Here is a 27,984-nt window from a genome sequence, read left to right on the forward strand (position 1 = left end):
TAGAAACAATTTTTCACTACAGAATTATAAAGTCCCCCTTTTTACATTATTTTTTATTAGGCACTGGAAAATAATATGGTCTATTTTATGTTTTCTAGGATTTTGGAGACCTGTTTTCCTCCCACCTCCAGTTGTCCAGGGAAAGGAAACTAAAGAACAACACTCTGTGCAACAACAAATAGATAGCAAAGGTGAGTATATTCAATTGAAATTGCCTAAGAATGTAATCATATTATTTCTCAATATTTGAAATAAATTAAAATCAGAACGTGTTGTTTAAGTGGTCCTTAAGACAATATCCATGTACAGTTATTCTATAGGATTCATTGGACTCAATATGCATCAGCACTAAAGGATACAATTTACTACAAAGTAAAATTAACAAAGGGAATGGTACATGGAGCAAAATTTAGCAGAGACTAAGTAAAAGAATCCGAGGGTCTTATCATAATTCTATCAGTTTCCCATAATTCATATAGCTGTTGCTATATGTCTTATTTGATGATAATTGTTCTCTTGAGACATTTGCTTATTTCTTGTATCATAGCTGATACTTCCCTTTTCATTAATAAATATACATGTACAACAAAGAAACAAAGAAAAAAATTCACTTTGTGCTACTCCTCTCACATATACTCCTCAAAATTTAGTGTATTGCTATTTTTATTGATGCATTAATATCATACATAATAGTGAGAATCATTATGCCATATTTGTACATGCTCATAAGTTTTATCAATGTCATTCCCCTGTACCTTTCTTTTCCTTACCCTCCTCCCTCCCCCAATGACCTTGCTCTCTTCTAACAACCCATACCATTTTTATTTTATATTAATTAGTGCATTCTAATAATATATAAATGACATATTCATTGAGGTGTATATATACATTGACATAGCATATTTGAGTAGATTTTGTTCCTAATGCCCTCCCCTTCTCTCTCCCTCTCAGAACCCCTTCCTCTACTCTATAGATCTCCCTTTTTAATTAGATCCCTTTTTTATTCCTCTTTTTCTCTCTAGCTTTCACAAGTAAGGGAAAACATCTGACCCCTGATTTTCTGAGTCTAACTTATTTCACTTATCATACTTTCTAGTTTTATTTACAAGCAAATGACATAATTTCATTCTTCTTTACGGATGAGTGAAATACCACTGTGTATATATACTACATTTTCTGTATCTATTCATCTGTTGGTGGGCACCTGGGTTGATTCCATGACATGGCTATTGTAAATTACACTGCTATAAACATTTATGTGCCCATATCACTGTAGTAAGCTGATTTTACTACTTTCAGATAAAAACCAAGGAGTAGGATAGTTGAGTCATATAGTGGTTTCATTCCTGGTTTTGAAGAATCTTCATACTGTTTTTCAAAAGGGTTTTGCTAATTTGCAGTTCCACTAACACTGTGTATCCTACCTTTTCCCCTACATCCTTGACAACGGATATTTTATATGTATTCTTGATGATTGCCATTCCGAGTGGAAGTAAAATGAAATCTCAAAGTAGTTTTGATATGCATTTTTTGTGATTGCTAAGGACATTGAAGTTTTTTTCACATAATTGTTGGCAATTTGTATTTCACCTTTTGAAAAATTAGTTCATTTACCTATATATTTATTTAGTTATTTATTTTTCCAATGTTAAGTGTTCCAATGTCCTTTTTATCTCTAGTAACAGTGTTAGTTTTAAAGTTATTTTTGTGTGATATTAGTATAGCCAGTCCAGTTTTCTGAGACTCCTATTTTCATGATTTATATTTTTCATCCTTTTACTTTCATTTTTTTTGTATCTTGGAATCTAAAGTATGATTGTTCCCATAGCATATAGTTGAATCTCCTTTGGTATACAGTTTTACAATCTCTGTGTTTCATTAGATTATCCATGTTTAATGTTATCATTTTATAGTCAAATTTGTATTTGCCATTTTACTTTCCATTTTCTGTGTGTTCTATGTCTTTTTATTCCCTTATTCTTTCTTTGCTATTTCCTTTGCATTAAGTAAATATTTTCTAATGAAACACTTGATTTAGTTAAGGCAGGTTTTTATTTTTTTTCCCTTAGTGGTTACCCTAGGTATTACCATGTGCATCTTATTATTATCTCTTTCAGATATATGCTAACTTAATTCCAGTAATATATAGAAATGTTACTCCTATATTGCTTTGTTCTAATTTTCATCGTTATGGTGGGATACACACATACACACACACACACACACACACACACACACACACACATAAACACATCAACACACTGATAGGTTTATTACTATAATGATTTTATGTCTTGAAGTACCTGAGAGAAAACAGAGAACAAGTATATGCTATTATAATATATTACATTATATTAATTAGATTTCTCATAATTTGTTTCTCTTTATTGTTTTTCTGAATTGTGGTTATCAACTGGAGATATTTTCTTGGCCCAGTTAAAGTTGGTGCTACTCAGCTTTTTTGTATTGTTATTGGCAAATATTTCTATATATTCTACACCTTATAGTAAATTAAATAAACATTATTTTATAAAACTTTTATTCAAATCTATTTAAGAATAGAAAATATACATTTAAACTATCTTTGGTAATTACATTCTTACCTTTATTTGTGGCCTTTTTTAAAAATATGAATTAAAATTATCTTCTAGTTTCACTTGTTTTGTGCCTGAAAAACTATCTTTGGTGCATTTTTAAAATATTTTTCTATTGTGGCCCTCTGAGTTAGTTCTCATGATCTTGATCCCTTCTATCATTCTGATTCCCTATGTAGCACAGTAATCTCTCTCTCACACACATGGGCTCCTACCATGATGCTGTCCTTCATGATATGATGCAGTTAGGGTGGTCATCTCCAGAACCAGCACGTGGTTTAGACTATCAACATCCAAAACTGTAAGCCAAAAAATTTCTGTTCTTTAGAGAGTACTGAGCCTCAGGTATCTTATTATGGTAACATAAAATGGACTAATACATCTGGTAAGGGACAAATTGTTTTTTTTTTCTTGCTGCTTTCAAGATGATCTTCTTCTCATTGATTTTCAGTATGTTCACTCTGATGTGTCCATTTGTAGGCCTTAGTGTGTTTATCCTACTTGGAAATAATTAGCTGCATGAGAAAATTACTATCTCAATAAATCTAGGAGATTTTCAGTCATTACTTATGAAATATTTTGTCTGATCCTCTGAACCTGAACATTTTTCCTAACTTCTAGTACTAACTTTATGCATATTTTGATGTACCTAATGGCAGATAATATTTCTCTGAGGATCTTTTCACTAATTTTTATTTTTTTATTTTCAATCAAGATCTCACTAAGTTGTATAGGGCCTCACTAAGTTTCTGAGGTTGCCATTGAACTTGCAATTCTCTTCTCTCAGCCTCATAAGCCTCTGGGATTACAGGTTTGTGCCACTATGCCAAGCTCTGTTCACTTTTTTATATATATATATATTTTGGCCTCTTTTTCAGATTTCAAAATCTCTACCATCTATCTTAAGTTTGCTAATTATATCAGCTCACACCTACAGCTGAGCCATTCTAGGGAATGTTTCATGTTGGCCATTACACATTTTAAATTTCAGAAATTCCATTATTTTTTCTTTTTAAATTGATTTATTTCACTTTACAGATTTTTCACTACTCTTTTCTACTATTATTTTTTTTATTTGAAGGTGACATTGTCACCAGGTCTTTTTCTACTTCGTTAACCATGTTTTTTTTAATTTTTTGAGTATTTTTATAAGTGATTATTTTTTTTATTTTTACTGATTTAAAAAAATGATAGTGGAGTGCATTACAATTCTTATTACACATATACAGCAAAAGTTTTCATATCTTTGGTTGTATATAAAGTTGACACCAATTCATGTCTTCATAAATGTACTTTGGATAATGATGTCTATCACATTCCACCATGCTTGCTAGTCCCCTTCCCCCTCACTTTCGCTCCCACCCCTCTTCCCTATCTAGAATTCATCTATTCCTCCCATGCACCCCTTCCTTACCACACTATGAGTCAGCTTCCTTATATGAAAGGAAAAATTTGCCATTTTTTTGTGGGGGATTCGCTAATTTCATTTAGCATTATTTTCTCCAACCTTATCCATTTACCTGCAAATGACATGATTTTATTCTCTTTTATTGCTGAGTAAACTTTCATTGTATATATATGCCACATTTTTTTATCCATTCATCCACTGAAGGGCATCTAGTTGGCTTCACAGTTTATCTATTGTAAATTCTGCTGTTATCAACATTGATGTGGCTGTGTCCCTGTAGTATGTTTTTAAGTCCTTTGGGTATAGACCAAGAAGAGGAATAGCTGGGTCAAATGGTGGTTCCATTCCCAGTTTTCCAAGGAATTTCCATACTGCTTTCCATATTCGCTGCACCAATTTGCAGTCCCACCAGCAATGTATGAGTGTACCTTTTGCCCCAAATCCTCACCAACACTTATTGTTGTTTGTCTGCATAATAGCTGCCATTCTGACTGGAGTGAAAGGATATCTTAGAGTATTTTTGATTTGCATTTCTCTAATTGCTAGAGATGATAACATTTCTTCATATATTTGTTGATTGATTGTATATTCTCTTCTGAGAAGTGTTTGTTCAGGTCCTTGGCCCATTTGTTGATTGGGTTATTTATTTGTTTGTTTGCTTGCTTATTTATTTATTTATTTATTTTTAGTTTGATGCATAGCTTTTTGAGTTCTCATATACCTTAAAGATTAGTGCTTTATGATATGTGAGGAGTAAAAATTTGCTCCCAGGATGTAGGCTCTCTGTTCACCTCACAGATTGTTTCTTTTGCTGAGAAGAAACTTTTTAGTTTGATTCCATCCCATTTATTGATTCTTGGTTTAATTCTTACACTATAAGAGTCTTATTAAGGAAGTTGGGGCCTAATCCCACATAATGCAGATTAGGGCCTACTTTTTCTTCTATTAGACACAGAGTCTCTGGTTTAATTCCTAGGACCTTGATTCACTTTGAGCTGAGTTTTGTGCATGGTGAGAGATAGGGGTTTAATTTCATTTTGTTGCATATGGATTTCCAGTTTATCTAGCACCATTTGTTGAAGAGGCTACCTTTTCTCCAATGCAATTTATGGGCACCTTTGTCTAATACAAGATAATTGTAATTTTGTGGGTGAGTCTCTGTGTCCTCTATTGTGTACCATTGGTCTACCAGTCTGTTTTGGTGCCAATACCATGCTGTTTTTGTTACTATTGCTCTGTAGTATAACTTAAGGTCTGGTATAGTGATTCCATCTGCTTCATTCTTCCTTATAAGGATTACTTTAGCTATTCTAGGTCTCTTATTTTTCCAGATGAATTTCGTGATTGATTTTTCTATTTCTAAGAGGAATGCCATTGGTATTTTGATTGGAATTGCATTAAATCTGTCTAGTGTTTTTGGTAGTATGGTCATTTTTTTTAATTAATTTTTATTGTAGGTTGTTCAAAACATTACATAGTTCTTTATATAAGTATGGTCATTTTGATAAATATTAATTCTGCCTATCAAAGTGTGAGGTAGATTTTTCCATCTTCTAAAGTCTTCCTTGATTACTTATTTTAGGGTGCCATAGTTTTCACTCCATAGATCTTTTACCTCCTTCATTAAGTTGAATCACAAGTATATTATTTTTTGAGATTATTGTAAATGCGATAGTTTTCCTCATTTCCTTCTCAGAGGATTTCTCACTGATATACAGAAACACCAATGATTTATGGGTGTTGATTTTATATCCTTCTACTTTGCCGAATTCATTTACTAGTTCTAGAAGTTTTCTCGTGGAGCTTTTTGTATCTTCTATATATAGAATCATATCTTCACCAAATAGTGCTAATTTAAGTTTTTATTTTCCTATAGATATCCCTTTTATTTCTTTTGTCTGTCTAATTGCTATGGCCAGTGTTTCAAGAACTATGTTGAATAGAAGTGGTGAAAGAGAGCATCCCTGTCTTGTGCCAGTTTTTAGAGGGAATGCCTTTAATCCTTTTCCATTTAGAATGATGTTGGCCTGAGGCTTGGTGTAGATAGCCTTTGTGATGTTGAGATATGTTCCTGTTATCCCTAGATTTTCTAGTGTTTTGAACATGAAAGGGTGCTGTATTTTCTCATATGCTTTTTCAGCATCTATTGAAACAATGATATGATTCTTATCTTTGAGTCCATTGATGTGATGGATTACATTTATTAATTTCTGTATATTGCACCAACCTTGCATCAATGGGATGAATCCCACATGATCATGGTTTACAATCTTTTTGATATGTTTTTGTATTTGATTTGCCAGAATTTTATTGAGAATTTTTGCATCTATGTTCATTAGGGATATTGGTCTGAAGTTTTCTTTCTTTAATGTGTCTTTGCCAGGTTTGGGGATCAGGGTTATATTGGCCTCATAGAATGAATGTGGAAGTGCTACCTCTTTTTCTGTTTCCTGAAATAAATTGAAGAGCATTGGTATTAGTTCTTCTTTAAGGTCTTGTATTACTCGGCTGTGTATCAATCTGGTCCTCAGCTTTTCTTGGTTGGTAAGATTCTGATGGTGTCTTCTATTACATCACTTGATATTGCTCTGTTTAAATAGTGAATACCTTCCTGATTCAATCTGGGCAAATTGTATGACTTAAGAAATTTGTTAATGTCTTCAGTGTCTTCTATTTTATTGGAGTATAAGTTTTCAAAATAATTTCTAATTTTCCTCTGTATTTCTGTAGTGCCTATTGTAATATTACCTTTTTCATCACATATGCTGGTACTTTGAGTTTGCTCTCTCCTTCTCTTTGTTAGTGTAGCTAAGGGTCTTGTCAATTTTATGTATTTTTTCAAAGAACCAACTTTTTTGTTTTGTCAATTTTTTACTTGTTTCTTTTGTTTCAATTTCATTGATTTCAGCTCTAATTTTAATTATTTCTTGGCTTCTACTACTTTTGCTGTTGATTTGTTCTTCTTTTTCTAGGACTGGGAGATGTAATGTGAGGTCATTTATTTGCTGACTTTTTCTTCTTTTAAGGAATGAACTCCATGCAATGAACTGTCCTCTTAGTACTGCTTTCATAGTGTCCCAGAGATTTTGATTTGTTATGTCTATGTTCTCATTTACCTCTAAGAATTTTTTAATCTCCTCCTTGATTTCTTCTGCTACCCATTGTTCATTCAGTCACATATTGTTTAGTCTCTAGGTGTTGCATAAAATTTTATTTTTTATTTTGTCATTGATTCCCAAGTCCATTCCATTATGATTTGATAAAATGCATGGTAGTATCTCTACTTTTTTGTATTGGCTAACAGTTGCTTTGTGGCATATTATATAATCTATTTTAGAGAAGGATCCTTGTGCTGCTGAGAAGAAAGTGTATCATCATGATGCAGGTTGAAATATTCTATGTATGTCAGTTAAGTCCAAGTAATTGATTTTATTATTGAGTTCTACAGTTTCTTTATTCAACTTTTGTTTGGAAGAACTATCTAGTGCTGAGAGAGGTGTGTTAAAGTCAGTTTCACTCTTGAACTTGAGAAGAATTTTTTGATGAACATGGCTGCATCGTTGTTTGCGGCATATTTATTTATAATTGTTATGTCTTGTTGTGTATGGTTCCCTTGAGCAGTATGTAATGCCCATATTTATCCCTATTGATTAACTTTGGATTGCAGTCTACTTTATTTGATACAAGGATGGAAACCCCTGCTTGCTTCCACAGTCCATGTGAGTGGTATGATTTTTCCCAACTTTTCACCTTCAGTTTGGGTATGTCTTTTCCTATCGCATAAGTCTCCTGTAGGCTGCATATTGTTGGGTATTTTAATCCAATCTAATAAGCTATGTCTTTTGATTGGTGAGTTTAAGCCACTTATATTCAGGGTTTTCATTGAGACATGTTTTTATTCACAGCCATATTTGTTTATTTTTGTTGTTTAACTTGACTTGATTTTCTTCTTTAATTAGTTTTTCCCTTTAGGGTACTACCTCCCTCCCTCTGCTGATTTTCATTATTGTTTTTTGTTTCCTCTTCATGGAATATTTTCCCGAGGATGTTTTGTAGTGCCAGTTTTCTAGCTACAAATTCTTTTAACTTTTGTTTATCATGGAAAGTTTTTATCTCATCTAGAAATCTAAAGCTTAATTTTGCTGGAAACAAGATTCTTGGTTGACACCCATTTTGTTTCAGAGCCTGATATATGTTGTTCCAGGATCTTCTAACCTTCAGGGTCTGTGTTGAATAATCTGCTGTTATTCTAATTGGTTTTTCCCCTATATGTAATTTGATTCTTTTTCCTTGTGGCTTTTAAAAATCTCTCCTTATTCTGTATTCTGTATGTTGGGCACTTTTATTATAATATTACTTGGTGTGGAACTGTTGTGATTTTATACTTTCATGGTCCTGTAGGCTTCTTGAATCTGTATTTCCAATTAATTCTTCATGTTTGGAAAGTATTCTGATAATATTTCATTGAGTAGATTGTTCATTCCTTTGGTTTGAACTTCTATGCCTTCCTGTATCTCAATAACTCTTATATTTGGTCTTTTTATGCTATCCCATATTTCTTGAATGTTCTGCTTGTGATTTCTTACCATTTTTCCTGTGTGGTGTATGTTCTTTCCAAGATTATATATTTTATCGTCATTATCTGATGTCTGTATTTTCCAAGTGGTCTACTCTGTTGGTGATGCTTTTATTTGAGCTTTTAATTTGGTTTATTGTTTCTTTCATTTCAAGGATTTTTGTTTGGATTTTTTTTTTTTGGAACCTCTATCTCCCTTTTGAGATGATCTTTTGCTTCTTGGATTTGTTTATGTAGCTCCTTGTTAAAGTGCTAATTCACTGCTTATATTTGCTCTCTTATATCTTCCTTGAGTTCACAGAACATTTTACCTATGTATATCCTGAACCCTTACTCTGTAATTTTTTTTATGCTGTGGCTGCCAATGATTCTAATGTTGTAGTGTTTTGATTTGTTTGTGGTACTTTGTTCCCTTGTCTCTTCAAGTTTCTTATGTGTCTTCCTTTCCAGCTCTGTGGGTCTGGCATGTCATTGTTTTTACCCTATAGGTTTGTAGTGCTCTTGTAGGGTTCCAAGATCACTCTTTTGGGGAGAAGGAAAATGTTAACAGATCTCAATATCAACAATATATCACCTACAAATAATTTGTTGTTATTAAAACAATTACAGTTTAGTCTTAATGTACAGAAATGTTGGATTCAATTATTATCTAAAATATAATCAATTTCACAAAATGTTTAGAGTTTCTGACAATGGACAATGAATTGGGAGTGGGTGTTGGATGATAGTCTGAGTGGGAAAATGTGAGGGTATAGAGTTAATATATCTTAGGAAATGTGAAAGAGAAATCTAATGAAGAGGGTTAGTAGCAGGAGAATAGACAGGAAGTAATTTAGGGTAGACAAGTACGTTGGAAGACAGTAGGGTACATGAAACAATGTAGTTAGAAAAATACAGGATGTTAAAATAGTAAAATTTTGAGGGAGAAAAATGAAAGGAGAAAAAAGGGGGGAATATATAACACATCTATATTATATTATTCAGATGACTCAATCCTCAAAATCCTATTTCATTCAAAGTTCTTGGTTTCACATATGTTGGGCATGTGAGGGCCAGAGGATAGAGGGGTAGAAGAGGAAAGAGGGAAAAAATACTCAAAAGAAGAAACCAGGGTTTTTGCTAGTTTTAGAGATCCATAACTTTTCTGTTCCTCTTCTCATTCAATAGGTGAGGTTGTCTGGTTTAAGCTGGTGTCTCTGCCTTCAGGATGGTGTAGTTAACCTGGGTGGCAAGATTGGTCCTGGTGTAGGGCTTCTGGGAGCGGGGAATGTCAACCACCAGTCCCTGAAGGGAGATTGCACCTCATGGGTCTCTTTTGGGGACCACTGGTAGACTTGAGCGCCTGGTATCATCTCCCTCCCTTGCCTGAAGATTTCCCAGTTCCTGGTCTCTCTGTTAGGCTCCAAGCTTCAGTCCCATCCCCTCTCACTTAGCAGTTTCCACCTGTGGTACCTCTCACACCCAGGCTCACACCAGGTGGGCAGCACCCTGGTCGCATTGTACACCTTCCCAACTGGGAGCTTTTTTTGTGTTGAGAGGTCACTGACTGAGTTATCCTGCTGGGGTGTTGGGGAGGGGGAGTTGGATACCTGGTACCCGGCCAGATGGAGATCTGAGAGCTGCCCCCACCAAATATGGCCAGAGAGGTTATCCAAGATGGAGGCAGCATGCTTCCAGCACTGGGGTGTCTGGTGAGGTGGGGCAAACCAGGTGATGGTGTTGTGCTGTGGGTAGGTAGTAGCCAAGTGACCTACATGGGAGCAGAGCATAGTCTCAAGTTCTGCAGAGGTGCTGAAAGGTGATTCTGCTAGGGTGCTTGAGAGCCGTGAATGGGCTAGAACTGTGGGCTTTGGGTTTGGGGAGCCAGGGGTCTGAAGTTCTACTCGAATGTTGAGGCTCTGTGCCCTGCTGGGGGGTCACAGAGTGGATGATTTCTGCAGAAATCTTACATTCTCTAAGATGCAGTATTCCAACTAGGTGAAATCTGGGTCACAGAACCACATGGGATGCTGCCTCCCTCTGGCTTACCATCTTGGAATCCATAAATGATTATTTTAAAATATTTTTTCTATTAAATTCAACATCTGATTACTTTCACAGACAGTTTCCATTGCCATTAGAGTTCCCAGCTTCTTTGCATGTATCAAAATTTTGCATTGAAATCTAGATATTTTGGTCAATGAATTATGCAACTCCAGATAATGGTCCCCCACCCTGGAGATAGTTATTTGTGTGTTTATTTGGTGGTTGAATGAAATATTTTATCAATGTCCATTTTGGACTCATAGTGCCAAGTTTCTTACGTTGCTCCTCAAAGCATTACAGTTTTTTTTGGTTACCCATAGAAACCTCCAGTGGGCAGTAGTTTTGGCAGGGTTCTCATCATCACTTTCCCTGGCCACAGAAACTAATTCAGCTCTACTAATTGACACATGAATAGTCTGTTTGTTTTTAGCAATGTCCCATGGCATGAAGTTTTCTACCAATGAATTCTATAAAATTTAGTCTTTGAAGGAATAGGTCTTCTGGTCAGTGTTGGATTTTTTTGATCCCAGGCATGCTCCTCCCAGTTCTATAATTCCCTGATTCTCTTCTTAAACTAACTGTCATATAAGTTAGCCTTTATCCTCATTGAATCCACCAATCACCTCTCAGTTGACATTCACCACAAACTCCATTTTTTATCTTAGATATTTTATATGAAATATATATTTCATTATACTAAATTATTTTTTTCTAAAAGTACTTGCCTTGTTCTTGAAGCAGGAATTTTCACAGAAAAAAATTAATATTTTTGTTCACAGCATATTTCAACTAAGCCTGTAAACATCTGCCTAAAGGATAGATAGAATGGCCAGCAGGATTCTAACCTCTTATTTCTTATGTAGAGCTGGTGAGACTGAACTTTCTGCCCTTGCCCTGCAGCTGACCTGTGTTTTTTAGAGCACCTGTGTCAGCCCATTCCTGCTGTTATAACAAATTACTACCAATTGGATAATTTATAAATACACTTACTGCTCACAACAGAGGCTGGGATATCGAAGATCAAGGCACTGGCAGTTTCAGTGTCTGGTGAGGGCCTGGTCTCTGCTCCCAAGATAGCACTTCAAATGCTCCTTCCTCTGGAGTGAACATACCCTTTGTTCTCACATGGCAGAAGGTGGAAAGGCAACATAAGAGCCTAAATAGTTACCTAAAGCACTTTGTAAGTTTATTCTATTAATGAGAACAGAAGCCCTCAAGACTTAGCCACTCGTAAAAAGGCCCACCTATTAATACTCTTACATTAAGGATTAATTTTCAATTTGAATATTAGAGGGAAACCAACATTCAAACCTTAGCAGTACACTTAGCCTTGAACTTCATGTCCTGTTGTAAATGAAGTTGGTTCCTTTGGGAAGAGATTAGAAGCTGTTTTTTGGCTTGTTCTCCCTCCAGGCAAGAGGTCTGAGACTGTGGTGGGGAAATGGCATACCTCCCTAGAAGTGACACCCCTAATTTAGGATCTGAGTTCTTACTGAATATGGGGATAGCTTCTCTTTTCTTTGGCTTGATTCTGGCATGCAGCTACTGCCTTTTGAGCTAGGACAAATGCAGTTGAGACTTTAGTAGTCTCGGCAACACAATGCCCAAACAATAGTCTTTATTACATGAATAGGGACTGGTGGGAAAAAAGAGACCCCCTACCTTTGGGGCACAATCTCCTGAAACTTGGATTCAACAATAGTTGGCTAAGAAATGGTGATGTCCTGCTTCTACAGAATAAAAAGTTCTTCAAAGTGGGAACTTTGGGAAGAGGCAGACCTATTTTCTTGGCTGTGTCTGTCTGGAATGGAGTTTCCATTTTACTGAATTGGGAGGGGGGAGGAGAAGTCCCATTTCAAATTCCATGAACTCTCTTCTCTTTATTAATTTTACTATGTTTTCTGAATAATTGTGTCTTAATTTGTTGTATTCCCTTAGGAATGTTTCCAGAGAAGTTAGATGATTGCTATGTAAAAATATTTTTCACAAGTTTCACTGGGGAATGGATTTTGAAGTTCCTCACACTGTCATGCTAGAATTCAAGATCCCCAGTGCCCATGATTTTTACTTGATGCTGGTCACGTAGGCACTCTTTGCCTGACTAATGCCAAAGTTCTAATACTTCATAAGAGAAACATGTTTAACATAAACCACCATACAGTTTAGCCACAATGAACCAGTCATGAGTTCTGGTGATGTTTGGAATTCTCTCCAAACTCTAGTTGCTATACAACAGCCAAGGCTAAACCTTACAAGGAAGCCTTTATAAGTATATAACAGTTTCAGGAATTCTGTTAACTCTGTTGTGACCAATCTGCCAACTTGGCTATACACCAAGATAAACTAAGAAGTTTTTACAAAAAAAAAAATAGTAGTTGGACCCCACACAGCATGTTACTAACGTGCAGTATTGATCTCAGTTTATATCCTTTATCCTTTCTTTAGAAAAATTAAAAATACATTTAACCTTGACTGTGTCCTCAAGTTTCTGCAAGTTAATGTTTTTTATCTGTTTTAAGGAATCAATTCAGTCCTGGCATATACACTGGGAAGTAAATTGGATTTGACCTGAAAGTCTTGCAGGCTGTGGCAGTGGCACAATAGTTATAGTGCACACATCAGAAGTACAGTCCTCGATGGCCCACATGATACCCTTGGAAATATACCCCATAATACATTGCATACATTTGTCAGGCAATACAGATTAATAGAATCTCCATTGTGTCCTCTACCATGGGACATTCTACCAGAAGATTTTTTAGTATAGTCCAATTAATTCAGTTCAGTTCTTGGTTTTCAGAACACCTGCCTAAAAGCTGTTAGTTTCAAACAGTTTTGCTTGTCCATGGCACCAATTTATCTTCCTCAGGAACATACATGACACCTGGAAGCATATTTGTGGAAAGTGCTAGAGTTAGGGCCACCCCCTACTGTTTCATAATCAGTGCTGTCAGGTGTGATCTTAGGCTCAGCAGTCACTTTTTTAATTTGAAGGGCTCAAAGCAGCTTGGAGAGTCAGTGTAGGGAGCTTTCCTTTAGAAATAGGGGATCTCTTGTAGAAAAAAAATTTAAAAACAGATTCATAAATGCTCTACCCAAACACCCATACCTTCCCAGTTTTCAGAGTTTGTTTTTTTCCTCAATTTTTGTGAAAACAGTGTGGTTTGTACAGCAATATTTATATTTCATTTTCAGTTATCCCCTACTTTTACCCAGACTTTCTCTTGATGGATTATAAGCAAAGGTGAAAAACATTTTATAAAAATGTTTTTATAAAATTTAATTAGAATACATATTGTAGGTGCTCTTTGCCGAAGTAATGCCAAAGTTTTCAAAATCTGGTTGGAAGTCTGAAAAAGATCAATTCTTTTCTGGGGACACCTATATTTAACAAATGTTTGTACTAAGATGTGAATGCAAAGATGTAGAAAGGTGAAGAAAGTTAGTCCAATGTTACAAACTTCAACTAATTTTAGGATAAAAAGGATGAGAAACCATGTAAAGCCATTTCAAAAAATTTTGAAAATTTACAACATGTACTCTAATTAAATTGTCTAAAATATTTTTGTATAAAAATGTTTTTTACCCTTTGCATATAATTTATCAAGACAAAGTCTGGGTAAAACAAAGGATAACTTAAAATAAAATATAAATATTACTTCACCTAATCTGGAAAGCTGAGCATAAGTCAAAGGCAGTGAGACAACCTGTAGAAGGTATGTTACATGTCAGTAGTGCTCACCTTCCCTGTGGTGGGTGGTCTCCCAGCTTAGTTTTGGCAGAAGTCACAAATCAGTACCAGAAATATAAAGGTAATTAGCATCTTGTTTTCAATGGACTTACATGAGGCAAATCACTTTCCTTTGGGAATTTGTGCATAACCCAGAGAGTCCAGCCATCATTGATGATGTTTTCTTAGTTTCTGGCCCCACAGAATGATGTCCTGAATCTGTGTCATTCCCATTCTGATTTCTTTTCATTGAATGGATTTCAATTTTGGCACAGCTAGTGATGGGGGTGAAACAGCTGATATACTGGTGTTTTAGCTGATGTCCAGGTAATATGAATCTGAGTATTCAGGATTAAGAAAGAAAGAAAAAAAAAGCCAGTGAAATTATTTGAACAAAACCAAAGCCAAGAAATTATAGGGCCAGATAACTGTGTTCCAACTCCAAGCGACAAACAAGGATTTCCTAAACCTTTTTCATCCCCCCATTCTCAGAGTTCAAATTGATCTGCTAAAATATATACAGCAGATGGGGAAACAATTTACTAACAAAAGCCACAAATCTGATGTCACATATGTTCATTAGCAAACTCAAAACTCTTTTTTAAAACTTCAAACCTATCTGTTTAGAAATTTCCTCATTTTTATGTTTCTTGCCTTTTTCTCATAGGTTCTGGTAGGCAAAAATAATAGAAAAAGACTGGTTCTGTTTCCCAGACTCACAGAGTTTAAATTTCAAACTACTTACTAGTGACAAAAAGCAAGGGAATTATATTTTACTAACAACTTCTTTTTGCTCTATGATCTGTATGATTACTCTAACACTTATGAAATAACAACTATTTAACATTTATATGAAGTTTAACATATACATTAGCTATAAAATTTTAAAAATTAAAAATAATTTGTCTCTTATTAGAAGTTTACTCAAATCTATAGCAATAAATTTAGAATTTATAGGATTATTATTACAACCTCAGGGAGATCTTTGCTGGGAATGAAAGAAGAGGGGAGCTCCTATAATAGTAGCAAGTATACTCAATAAATGATTAGCAAATTAGTAAATTATTTATTGCAATAACTAAGGCAAGATACATTAAATAATGTAATAACTAAGGCACACTATATTGTCAAAAAGTTCATTTGGAATCATGGTTCTGTAGGTGCATGGTTGAGTGGCTACATTTAGTGGTGGCCTTCTTACTGGAAGAGTCCTAAGGTGGTGTAGGGCATCACATGGCAAGAGGCAGGGAGCACAAGACTGAGTATGTATCCCTTGTAGGAAAACTACCACAATATCTTATATAATTTCTTCATGTAAACCAACAGGATTCACCTAATAACTTTATCTAATCCTAATCACTAACATCTACACCTCTAAACATTATAATCAGATTATTTTTCTGACTTCCTAATATCTCACAATAGGCGGTTATATTTGAAAACATAAAGCCATGGGAAACACACTGAAATATATTCAAATTATAGTAACTAGGGTCATTTTCTCCTTTTTTCTCTGGTTTCATGTAAAGCTTCACTGAAGCACTGAGAACTGATTTATTTATTTTTTTCTTTCCACTTGGAGGAGATAGCAACACAAACTTTTAAACATTTTAGACCCATTTAAAGCTTACATTTGTGAATTCTGAAGTCTTATTCCCTTTCAGATAGAGGAAAGGAAAAAAAAACATCATCTGGAAACCACTCTTTTTCTTCTCATTTTAGTCAGCATAGCCCAAAGCAACCAAGGGTATCCAGAAAAACAACTCTGCTGAGATTTTTTCAGTTCCACTGGGAACTGAAATAATATTTTATTTTAAATATTTTATTTATTTTATATTTTAGCTAGTATTTTACTATGAATGATTCCATATCTATATAAGCACCAAAGGTTTGTCATCTTTTTGACATTTCATCCTTCCGTTTACAGGGGAAAAATGCCTTTTCCATATTTCAATGAGTCAGCATAATTTTAGTGAATCCCACTTCTAATATCAACTCTGTCAAGGTTCCTCAAGACCATCCCAGGTTTGAAAATTCTCTAGGAGTACTCACAAGGCCCAGGATATATTTGTATTCATGAATAGGTTTATTTTTTACAGTAAAAATATACAAAGTAAAATTAGAAATAGGCAAAAGAGCACAGGCAGCCAAAATGTCCACAGAAAACTGTATGCAAGATTCCAAGTTGTCTTCCTGTGAAGTCACACAGGATGAGGTTAATTCCTCCCCAGATAAATTATAGCATGTATATTTGAAATGTTTACCTGGGAAGTCTATTAGAGATTCAGTGCCTGGGGTTTTTAAATGGGAGCTAGCCACAGGGCCACTCTCCCTAAAATATACACAAGCCCCAGAAAATCAGATGTTCAGCATAAACTATATTGTTTGTACAAACTTTTTAGGCACAATGACTCACTGATTAGTATTGAAAATGTTGGAAATTCTCCACAAAATCAAGTTCCTAGATGCCAGCCAATTACTAACCTTGCAAACAGGACTTTTCTAAGGGTAGCTATCTCAGGCCTGATATCTTAACACTTCAATGGGCTTCTGTCTTGGTATACCTTTTGACTTTACTTATAAAGGTGAGAAACAAAGAGAATATAATGCTTTTTACCCTCTCCTCCCTCCCCCATTCTCACCTCTACCTCCAAACAAACTGTTGTCCTTTCTTTCTACTACAAACTCCGCCATCATAACTGAATTAATTCTCTAACTTTACCCCCACATTCTCTTTCACACACTCTCTCTCTCTCACACACACACACACACACACACACACACACAGAACATACATATACATTTCGTTGACTTGTAGGGAATAAATCCCGTACTTCTGAACAATCAAGTATACTGAAATAAAATTACCAATATTACCAATGTAGATAGATTAACAGAAGAAAAGGCATACAAATATATTAGCATGCATGTAAAACACAAATAATATGAAACTCAAAGATGACAATAAATCCAATGTATAAATCAAAAGAAGGGAAGAAAGATTGCAAGTTCTCAGTGATTTTTTAAGTTTTTGAAGTTTTTAGTTTGCTAATCAGGAAAAGCCTCATTGAGAAGATGTCATTTGAAGAAACACTTAAAGGAAATATATATATGAATGGAAGGGGCACTTTAGGTCAAGGGAGCAAACAGTGTCAAAGATTAATGTCAGAAAGTGAGAAGAAAATTATTGAAGGTAAAGTAATTAAATTAGTAAGGGTTTATTTAGATCATGTAGATCTTCGTGGACTATGGCAAGGTTTGTTGGATTTTACTCTGATATGTGAACCATTATAAAGTTTTTACAGAAATATGAGATTATTTTACTTGTATTTTAATAGAATCACTCTGGAATGATTTTAGTGAATAAACTGTAAGGGGACAAGGGTAACAGGAAGTAGACTATTAGAAGGCTATTTTAATATTCTAGGGCAGAAAAAATAAGGATATAAGGATTTGTATCATAACTGGTGAAGTTGGTGAGATGTGTTTCATATTTTTTTAATGGTCATATATTTCTAAAACTAGAGGCAACAGGATTCAGATATGGGATAAAGAAAAGAACCCTCAGGGTAATATCAATTGTCCAAGGCAATTACATAAGGAAGCATTTGCTTTTTACTTTGATGGGAAACACTGTAAAGAGCAAGTTTAATATCAAAAGATGGGAATTCAGATTTAGACATACTGATATTGAGATATCAACTAAGCAGCCAAGAAGTATCAAGTAGGAAGTATTATATACAACTCTGAAGTTCAGAAAAGCAGTCTTTGCTGAAAAAAAATATATTTAAGAGAGAGATAACAGCTGAGAGACAATTTGATTCATATATGTTTATATCTGAATAAGATCATCAAAGGTTTATTGCAAAAAAGAATTTCAAGAACTTATTTATGGAGTAATCCGTGCATAACATGAAGAAGAGGAGGAAGAACTAGCAAAGGATACTGAGAAGTAGTAGCATACCAAAAGTTGAGTGAAGAAAACTTTCAAGGAAAATGAAGCAACCAATTGAATTAAGTGATAATCATATGTCAAGGAAGATAAATAATAAGGATTAACAAGTGAAATTAGTGATTTGAAGATCACTGGTGAACTCCATAAATGAAAAAACATTTTAAACAAAATCATGTTCGAAGTTTGAATTAGTGGACTTGAAAAATCAAACAGATAAGTGATGGGAAATTAATTCTGAATATGTTCTATTTTCTTCCTGGAAGGAGTAACAACCACAAACTATATAAGTAAAACTGAGAGATAAAGCCTATAAAGATATGCTGGAAAAATTGCCCAGTACTGGAAGAGTATTTTTATTGGTGCATAATCATCATACAGAATAGTGTGTTTCATTGTGGCATATTTACACATGAACATATCATACTTTGATCAATTCCATTCATTAGTACCTCCCATTGCCCTTCTCCTTCCTTCCACTGATTCCCTTCCTATAACCTACCAGTCTCCTTAACCATTCACGAGATCCCTTTTTTCCCCTTTTTAAATCTCTAATATCCACATATGAGACAAAATATGTGAACCATGCCTCTGAGACTGGCTTATTTCACTTAAATGATGCTCTCCAATTCCACACATTTTCCCAAATATTACATTATTTTGTCCCTCTCTATGGTGGAAAAAAGACTCCATTGTAAATATATACTATATTTTCTTTATCCATTCATCTTTGAACAGACACCTGTTAACAGACTAGTTCTGAAATTTTGCTTTATGAATTGCTCTCCTATTAACATGAGTGTGCATGTATCTCCATAGTTTATTGACTTTAGTGGTTTGTTGTTGCTGCTACTGATGCTGCTCTTGTTTTTTTTTTTTGTTGTTGTTGTTGTTCATTTGTTTTTTGTTTGTTTGTTTGTTTTTTGGTAAATAATGAAGAGTAGTATAGCTGGATTATATGATGGATCCATTCCTAGTATTTTAAGGAAAATCCCTACTGATTTCCATGGTTTCTGTACTAATTTTCCTTCCCATCAGCAGTTTATATGCATTCTTTCCATCAGTTCATGTTATTCTTAATGACTAACATTCTAACTGTAAGTAAGATGGAGTTTTGATTTGCATTTCTCTGATAGTTAGAAATGTTAAACATCTGTTTCACATAATTGTTGTTCATTCATACTTTTTTCACAATACCTTCATTTTATTTATGTATTTTCATGTGGTACTGAGGATCAAGCCCAAGGCCGCACAGTAGATCTCTATCACTGAGCTAAAAACCCCAGCCCTTACCCTTCTTCTTTTTGGAAATGTCAATTCATTTCATTTGTCCATTTTTTTATTGGGGTATTTGGACTTTACTGGTGTTGAATTTGATTTTTGTATCCTAGATATTAGTGTTCTGTCAGAAGAGTATCTTGGTAAGATTTTTTTCCCATTATGGAGTCTCTCTTCACATTGTTGTTTCCTTTTCTGTGAAGAAGCATTTTAGTTTGATGTCTTCCCCACTTATTGACTCTTGTATTATTTCCTGAGCTACAGGAGTCCTACTGGGGAAGTCATTGTGTATGCCTGTAAGTTTATGAATTTCCATTATATATCTCTTCTAACATTTGCAAACTTCCTGGTCTTTTTTTCCAGTTCTTTTTTCTATTAGTTGCTCATGACAATACAATGATCTTGACATATCATACATTTGAATCAAATGGGGTATAATCTCTCATTTTTCCAAGTGTACAGGTTGCAGAATCACATTGGTTATACAGACACATATATACACACAGCAGTACTAGTGTCTATTTTATTCTGCTGCCCTTCCTATCCTCCCTTCCCCTCCCCTCTCCTCCCATCACCTCTCTCTACCCAATCTAATGTGACACATTTCTTCTTTTTTTCCGTCACATCATCATACATGTATTTTATATAACGATGAGGGTCTCCTTCCATCTTCTGTACAATTCCCCTTCTTCCTTCTTTTCCCTCCCACCTCTCTTTCCTATTTAGTGGTAATCTTCTTCTCATACTCTTCCTCCCTATCCCATTTTGAGTCACCCCCCCTTATATCAGAGAAGACATTCGGCATTTGTTTTTTAGGGATTGGCTAACTTCACTTAGCATAATTTGCTCTAATGCTATCCATTTCCCTGCAAATGCCATGATCTTGTTATTTTTTAGTGCTGTGTAATATTCCATTGTGTATAAATGCCACATTTTTTTATCTGTTCATCTATTGAAGGGCATCTAGGTTGGTTCCACAGTCTAGCTATTGCGAATTGTGCTACTATAAATATTGATGCGGCTGTGTCCCTGTAGTATGCTCTTTTAAGGTCTTTCGGGTATAGTCCGAGAAGGGGAATAGCTGGGTCAAATGGTGGTTCCATTCCCAGCTTTCCAAGGAATCTCCATACTGATTTCCAAATTGGATGCACCAATTTGCAGTCCCACCAGCAATGTATGAGTGTACCTTTTTCCCCGCATCCTTGCCAGCACTTGTTGTCTTATTCCTAGATATTCTATCTAGTTTGAGTTGACTCTGCTTCAGATGAATGATAGTGATTTACTTTCAATCTTCTATGTATGGATATCCAATTTTCCAGTACCATTTGTTAAACAGGCTCCCTTTTTTTCAACATAAGTTTTTGGCTCCTTTGTCAAGAAGAAAATAACTGTGACTGTAATGATTTGTCTCCGTATCTTCTATTCTGTTTCATTTTTTAGATGTGTATTTTTATCCCAGTACCAAGCTGTTTTGTTAGTACAGTTCTGCAATATAATTTGAAGGGGTGTTGTGATGCCTCCAGCTTTACTCTTTTTCTGAAGAATTGATTTTCCTATTCTGAGTCTTTTGTTCTTCTATATAAATTTTAAGATTTTTTCTATATCTAAGAAGATTATCATTGGTATTTTTATGGAGATTGCATTGAATCTGTACAGTGTCTTTGGTAGTATGGCCATTTTAATGACATTAACACTGCTTATTCATGAACATGGACATTTTTCCATCTTTTGATTTATGCTTTGATTTCTTATTTTGTAGTTCTGTAATTTTCCTTGTGAGGAATGGGGTCTTTGACTCCCTTGGTTAGATTTATTTCTAGGAATTTTCTGAAGCTATGTTAAATGGAATTGTTTTCCTGATTGCTCTTTTGGAAGATTCATTATTGGAGTGTAGAAAAGATACTGATTTTTATGAATTTCTCATATGTCTTGCTACTTTGCTAAATTTATTTATAAGCTCTAAAAATCTTCTGGTGGAGCTTCTAGAATATTCTAAGTATAAGATAATATCATCTGCCAACAGTGATAATTTGACTTCTTCCTTTTTTTGTTTGTATTCTTTTACTTCATTCTCTTTCCTAATTGTTATGGTTAAGGTCTAAATTAATACATTAATGCACTTTTTGCTTATTTTTATGGTACTGGAGATCAAGTACTATATTGACTGGGAGTTGTACGATGGGCATCCTTGTCTTGTTCATGATATTAGAGAAAATGCTTTCAGTTTTCTTTGTGCAGTATGATGTTTGCTTTTGTTTTGTCATATATAGCATTTATGATGTTAAGATAAGTTTATTCTATATCTAATTGAATCATATTTTTTCACCATGAATGGGTGTTGAATTTTTTCAAAGGATTTTTCTGCATCGGTTGAGATGATTGTGGGATTTCTGCCCCTGATTCTACTTATGGGATATATTGCTTTCATTGGTTGCTTAATTTTGAACCACTGTTACATCCCTGGAATGAAATCAACTTGCTCATGACATACGACAAATGTGTTGAGAAATATGGTTTGCTAATATTTTATTAAGGGTTTTTGCATATATTTCATCATGGGTATTGGAGTATAGTTTTCTTTCCTTGAAGTTTCCTTTTTTCTAATTTTTATATAAGGTTTATATATTTTTAAGAGGCTCTTAGAATGAGTTTACAAGTGTTTCCACCATTTTATTTTCTAGAAAAAATATAGAGCATTAACATTAGTTCTTCTTTAAAGGTCTGGTGGAATTCATCAGTAAGTCTATCTGCTCCCAGAATTTTCTTTCCTGGGAGGCTTTTTATTTCTGCTTTATTGCCCTTGTTTGTTATTGGTATCTTTTGGTTTTCTACATTCTCTTTGTATACTTTTGGCAGGTTGTATGTATCTAGAAATTTATCCATTTCTTCTAGATTTCCCAATTTATTGGAATAAAAGTTTTCAAAATAGTCTCTAATTACATGAAAATAGAAGTGAGAAAAACAATAGGTTAGAGGAAGAAGATAGAGAAGGGAGGAGAGCATGTCAAAGTACTAGGGAACAAAATGTACCAAATTATGCTATATCCATGTACAAATATTCCACAAAGAATTGTGTGTATGTGTGTGTGTGAATATTTATGTGTGTGTGTATACATATGTATACACATATATATCACTAATTAAAAATAATAATAATAAAAATAGCAGTAGAACATGGGAGGAGGGAAGAGAAGAGAGACAAGAGAGGTTAAAGGTGAATGAAACTGATTAAATTATGCTGTATACATATACAAATATAGTATAATGATTGCCGCTATTATGTGTAATTATAATTCATGATCAAAAAATAGTACTTAATTATCCTGTGGACATCAGTGGTGTCCTTTGTGATATCCACTTTTTGTCTCTCATTTTATTTATTTTAGTCTTCTCTCTTTTATTTGATGTCTGTGTTGTCAAATATGAAAGTGGTTATCTCTACTTGCTTTAAGGTTTCAGTTGCATGAGATAAATATTGTTTTACTTTCAGCCTGTAGTGGCCTTTGCCTTTGAGTTATGTTTCATGCAGAAACATATAGTGGATATTGATTTTTATCCAATCTGCCAGCCTTTGTCTTTTAATTAGAGAATTGAGACCATTTACATTCTGGGTTGTTATGAATAATTTTATTTTCCTGCCATTCTATTTATCTATCTATTTATATTTTTATTTATTTATTTATCTGTTTTTCTAATGAGATTATTCTTCCCCCTACTTTCCTGTTTGTTTTATTTTCTTATGTATGTAGAATGAGGTGTCTTCTGCAATGCTACATTAGTAACTGAGAATTTCTTCTCTTTATGCTTACCTTGGAAAGTTTATATTTCTTCCTTGATTCTCATAGATATTTTTGCTGGATATAAAAGTCTTGATTAGCTATTATTTTATTTTATGTCTTCAAATATATTGTTCCAACCCCTCCTGAATCTTAAGAATTCTTCTGAGAAATCTTATATAATTCTGACTGGTTTTCCTCTAAGGGTGACCTGGAGTTCCTCTCCTGAATGTTTTTAAATATTTTCTGATTTGATATTTTAATTATAATGTGTCTTAGATTATTTTCTGGTCTTGGATATTTGGTGTTCTAAATGCCTCAAGTATCTGGATGTCAAACTCATTCATGAGGTTTGGGCATATTTCTGTTATTATTTTACTGAAAAGTTGATCAATTGCATTAGCCTGTGTCTCTGGTACATCTTCAATGCCTTTGAGCAATAATTTTGATCTCTTGATGTTGTTCCAGAATTCCTATATGTTCTGGTTAATCTAACACTATATGAATGTTCAAGGACAGTCTCCTTCAAGCTCTGAAATTCTGTCTTTTATTTGATATAACCTATAAAACAGACTTTTTAACTGAATATTTTATATTATTTATCCCTTCATTTATAAGATTTTTGTTTTGTTCTTTTTCATAATCCTTATCTCTTTATTTAAATGTCCTTTCATATTCTGTATTTTCTTTCTTAATTCATCCCTTAGATCTTCATTTAATTCATTCATCATTTTCATAATCAAGTATTTGAATTATTTATCCAGGATTTTATGTGTTTCAGTATCTGTGGATTTAGTTCCTGGAGAGATTATAAACATTTGGATGTGTCCAGTTGTTTTGTCTCTTCATGTTTTCAGATTTTCTGTCTAGTTTTCAAATCTGTGTAATGGATTTCACTTTTTCTATTATGTTAGGGTCTTTTGGTGAGCAGTTATCTGTTTACAATGTTCCCTGAGCTGGGGTTATATCTTAGCATAAAAATACCTAGTCAATATAATCAAGGTGCTAAGTTCATTGATCAGTACCACTTCAAAAGTAGGGAGTCACTAGCAACAGTAAGAGTAGTAACTTAATAGTATACTACATATCAACATATATTTTAAAATTTATTACTAATGATCTCTACAAATCTATTATCCAATGAGAAAGTGGATGAAAATAATATCACACACTTAAAAAAATATGCTCTCATTTTCTTAGAAAGATATACATGAGTATTTTACAATAAAAATGCTTAATTACTGGCAAAGGAATTTATACCACACCTGTCAAAAAGCTTTCACAGTAAACCTACTTATAGTTGTATCTGTTATAAACACCTAAGAGATTATGTATGTTCATTTTAAAACTCTCGTAGGAACTCTTGTTGACCTTAAGGGAAAGTTGATGAGAAGGCTTATCACTTTCTTTATAAATTTCTCCATTAATTTATAAGTGTAAGGTACCATTAAGCATTTTTAGATGCCTTCCCAAGTATGATTTTGTGTTTAGTTACACACTGGAAAAAATATACTTAGGACTCTAGGACAGTGATAGAAAAGAACTTTTGTTTTAATAATGAAGTGATATTGGTTTTTATTTTATTTTTGCCTATGTACCTGGAAAACAAGTTTATTCCATGTTAACATTTGTGAAACATTTTGTAAGTAATAGGGATTATATCCCAGTAAATAATAATTCTCCAGTATTTCTAGAAGCAAAATGAAATGTAATATAGATATGTAGTAATAAAGCTATCTAAAACCACAGTTTTATTTTGCTCATATTATTTTGTGAATTCTTATATAATAATTTATCTTCTAAGGAGTAAATTCCCTGCATCTGAAAAATATAAGCATCTGAGATAAATGGCAATGTTTCATTTTTATGTCTTAGTAAGCTCAAGATGACACCTACTTGAGTGGAAAATTTATGGTCATGATCTCCCCTTGAAATACCAAATAATACTCACAATAACATATTAAAGGAAATTATATTTTTCTTGCACAGATTTATGTTTTAATGTGATTATCAAAATCAGACTTCATTATGTTTTGGTCAGTCTTGCTCATATTTTACTCTTCTCTATCAGTTTCCAGAATTCAACTTGTTAAGTACCTGAGTGATGACAAGATTGTGAGACTCAAAGAGGTGTCTCCAGCCCTCAGTGAGAAACATGACTCACAAAAAAACTTAAAGGAAAAGCACAGCAACAACCATTCTTCAGACCCAAACGTGGAGGAAAACCATGGAAGAAAAGCCAGCCGTAAAATTTCTTTCTACAAGAGCCACTACAAGAACTATAGATATGCTCATAATTTTCAGAGTTCTGGGTCTCAGTTTGATCTTATTCATCCAAGTGCTGAGGTTTATTCCTCTGTTGTTTCAGCACCTGTTTGCAGTCAAACTTCTATAAGTCCTAACCCTATTGTATGCCCCAAGACTCAAAGAAATAACATAACTTCTGTGGATATGGGAGCAAAAAGATGCTTCAAATGCTTTATGGAAATCACTGACTCTCCTTTTCATCAGTGTGTCATGAATTCTGAAGATGATTCTGACCCTGACTGTCCTTTACATCTCCAAATTCCTTTGGATTCTAAATATTCTCTGAGCCCCAAATCTGATAGACACAACAAAACCTACCAATTCACCCCTTTATCTCAGACCCTGGATCAAAAATGTCCTGTGGACATCTGCTGTCCTCTACACCAGGAAGATTCTAAGTATTCTTTGGGTTCAACTTCTTATTTACATTGTGAACGTTGTTCAGCTTTCCAAAATCTCATATCCTCTATTACCCATACCTTTCCTATAAATTCTGAGAACATCATAGGCCAACATAGTACCTCTGACCCAGACACTGTCATCAACACTTGCAGTGTTACTGGAGTTGAAAGTGAACATAAGTTCAACCTTATTGTCAAACACAAAAATGAAAACAATCCTGACAATGAGACTGAAGTTGCCAGTGCTAGAAATCTCAACAATAGTGCCGATGCTAAAGACAAGTCTCTTCCCAAAGATGAGAAAGACCATGAAACTGACACTAACTCTGAAGATGAGACAGATGCTGAAGATGAAACAGACCCTGAAGATGAAAATAACACCAAAGAAAAGAAAGATCCCAAAGATAAGTCTGATTCTGATGACAATGATCCCAAAGACAGCAACTCTGAATATGATGCCAATAATAACAATGAGTCTGATCCCAGTGGTGATGCTGGGCCTACAAGTGGAACCGATCCCAGCAGTGATGGTGACCCCAACGATGGAACCAACCCCAACAGTGAAACTGACCCTAACTTTGATAATACCACTAACAATGACGCTGACTCCAAATACAGCACTGATCCTGAGGAGGACATACACACCAATAATTCATACAGTGCTTCTGTCCTAGTTGATCAAGACAATACTGACAACTCCAACAATGGCACTGATCCAAACTACACATCGGGGACTCAAAATAGAACCAACCCAGTCTATACTTCTGGTTCCAACAATGATGATGGCCCTAGCAATGCCACCAAGCCTGGCAATGACATTTGCTCCAACATTGGCCCTGGCTTCCAGAATATCAGATCAACTATCAATAGCCTTGGCCCCAGTAACAGTGACTTTGGCCCCAACAATTTCCCCAACCCCAATAATACCCTGGTTCCCCATAAAGATCCTGACTCTAACTATAATGTCAGTCCTAGTAATGTTACTAGTAACAACAATGATATTATTCCTAACAGTGATACTGACTTCAGCTATGATGCAAGACCCACTAGTGCTACTGGCCACAACTATTCAGCTGCCACACACTGTGATTCAGACTATGATTATGTCCCAGAATTTACCCATGCTGTAGGGTCTAGCTTTGTAGCCAACCCAAACTATATTGACAGAAACAGCTATGCTGTTAGACACAACTCTGCAGCTAGCATTGTCAATTTCACTGATACCAGCAACACCACTAGCTATAGTAGTGCTTTTAGCCCTAGGTATAATACTGGAACTAACTATGATGCAGACACCAACCGTATTCCTAGATTTACTCATTTCATTGACTCTACCATTGTTGTCAATACTGATTATAATGCTATAAATATGCAGAATGCTCATAATTCTGCTAATACAAGCAATAATCTCTCTGGTCCTGAATTGGAAAACAGTTCCAGTACTTCTGTTCCTAATATTATTTATGGAAACTCTCCCACTTTTGCTGTTGGCACTAGCTGTATTTCTACTCCTAAGAATTTGACCACTTCTAAATTTTCTGATTCATTTAATCCCAATTTTGATGACCAAAAATGTCAGATTCCCTTCAAAGTTTCTGCTGTTTCCATGGACTCTACAACTTTTATACCTGACATTGAGTCCAAGGATTTCCTTGATGCTAAGGAATCTGGTTTTTCAAAAGATTCCTCTGGGGTACAGAATACCATTGGCATCGAGGATCATGACAGTTTAAATGTTCACTACAATCCAAATATTATACTCCCTAGTTTTGATATTATAGTAGAAGCTGAACCACCAGATGTTGTGAAGTTTGCCATATCATCAGGTGCTGTGAATCAGTTTTTTAAGGTAAGTTTATATCAATGCAGATTTTTTATTTCTTCTCCATTTTCTATAATTTGGAGTGTTAGTTTATTGAACACAATCTAAAATTTTA

At 34.4% G+C, this 27,984-nt stretch overlaps 1 protein-coding gene across 1 annotated transcript in view; it reads left to right on the forward strand.

The window, feature by feature from the left end:
* Positions 1-27,984, forward strand: part of LOC143638576 (uncharacterized) — a 452,770-nt gene that overhangs the window by 302,593 nt on the left and 122,193 nt on the right. Inside the window, exons 15-16 of the mRNA XM_077106457.1 lie at positions 99-191; positions 25,411-27,896. Of these exons, the coding sequence (XP_076962572.1) occupies positions 99-191; positions 25,411-27,896 (2,579 nt within the window). The remainder of the gene's footprint in view (positions 1-98; positions 192-25,410; positions 27,897-27,984) is intronic.

This window comes from Callospermophilus lateralis, chromosome X (genome assembly GCF_048772815.1).
Source record: "Callospermophilus lateralis isolate mCalLat2 chromosome X, mCalLat2.hap1, whole genome shotgun sequence".
Lineage (NCBI taxonomy): Eukaryota > Metazoa > Chordata > Mammalia > Rodentia > Sciuridae > Callospermophilus > Callospermophilus lateralis.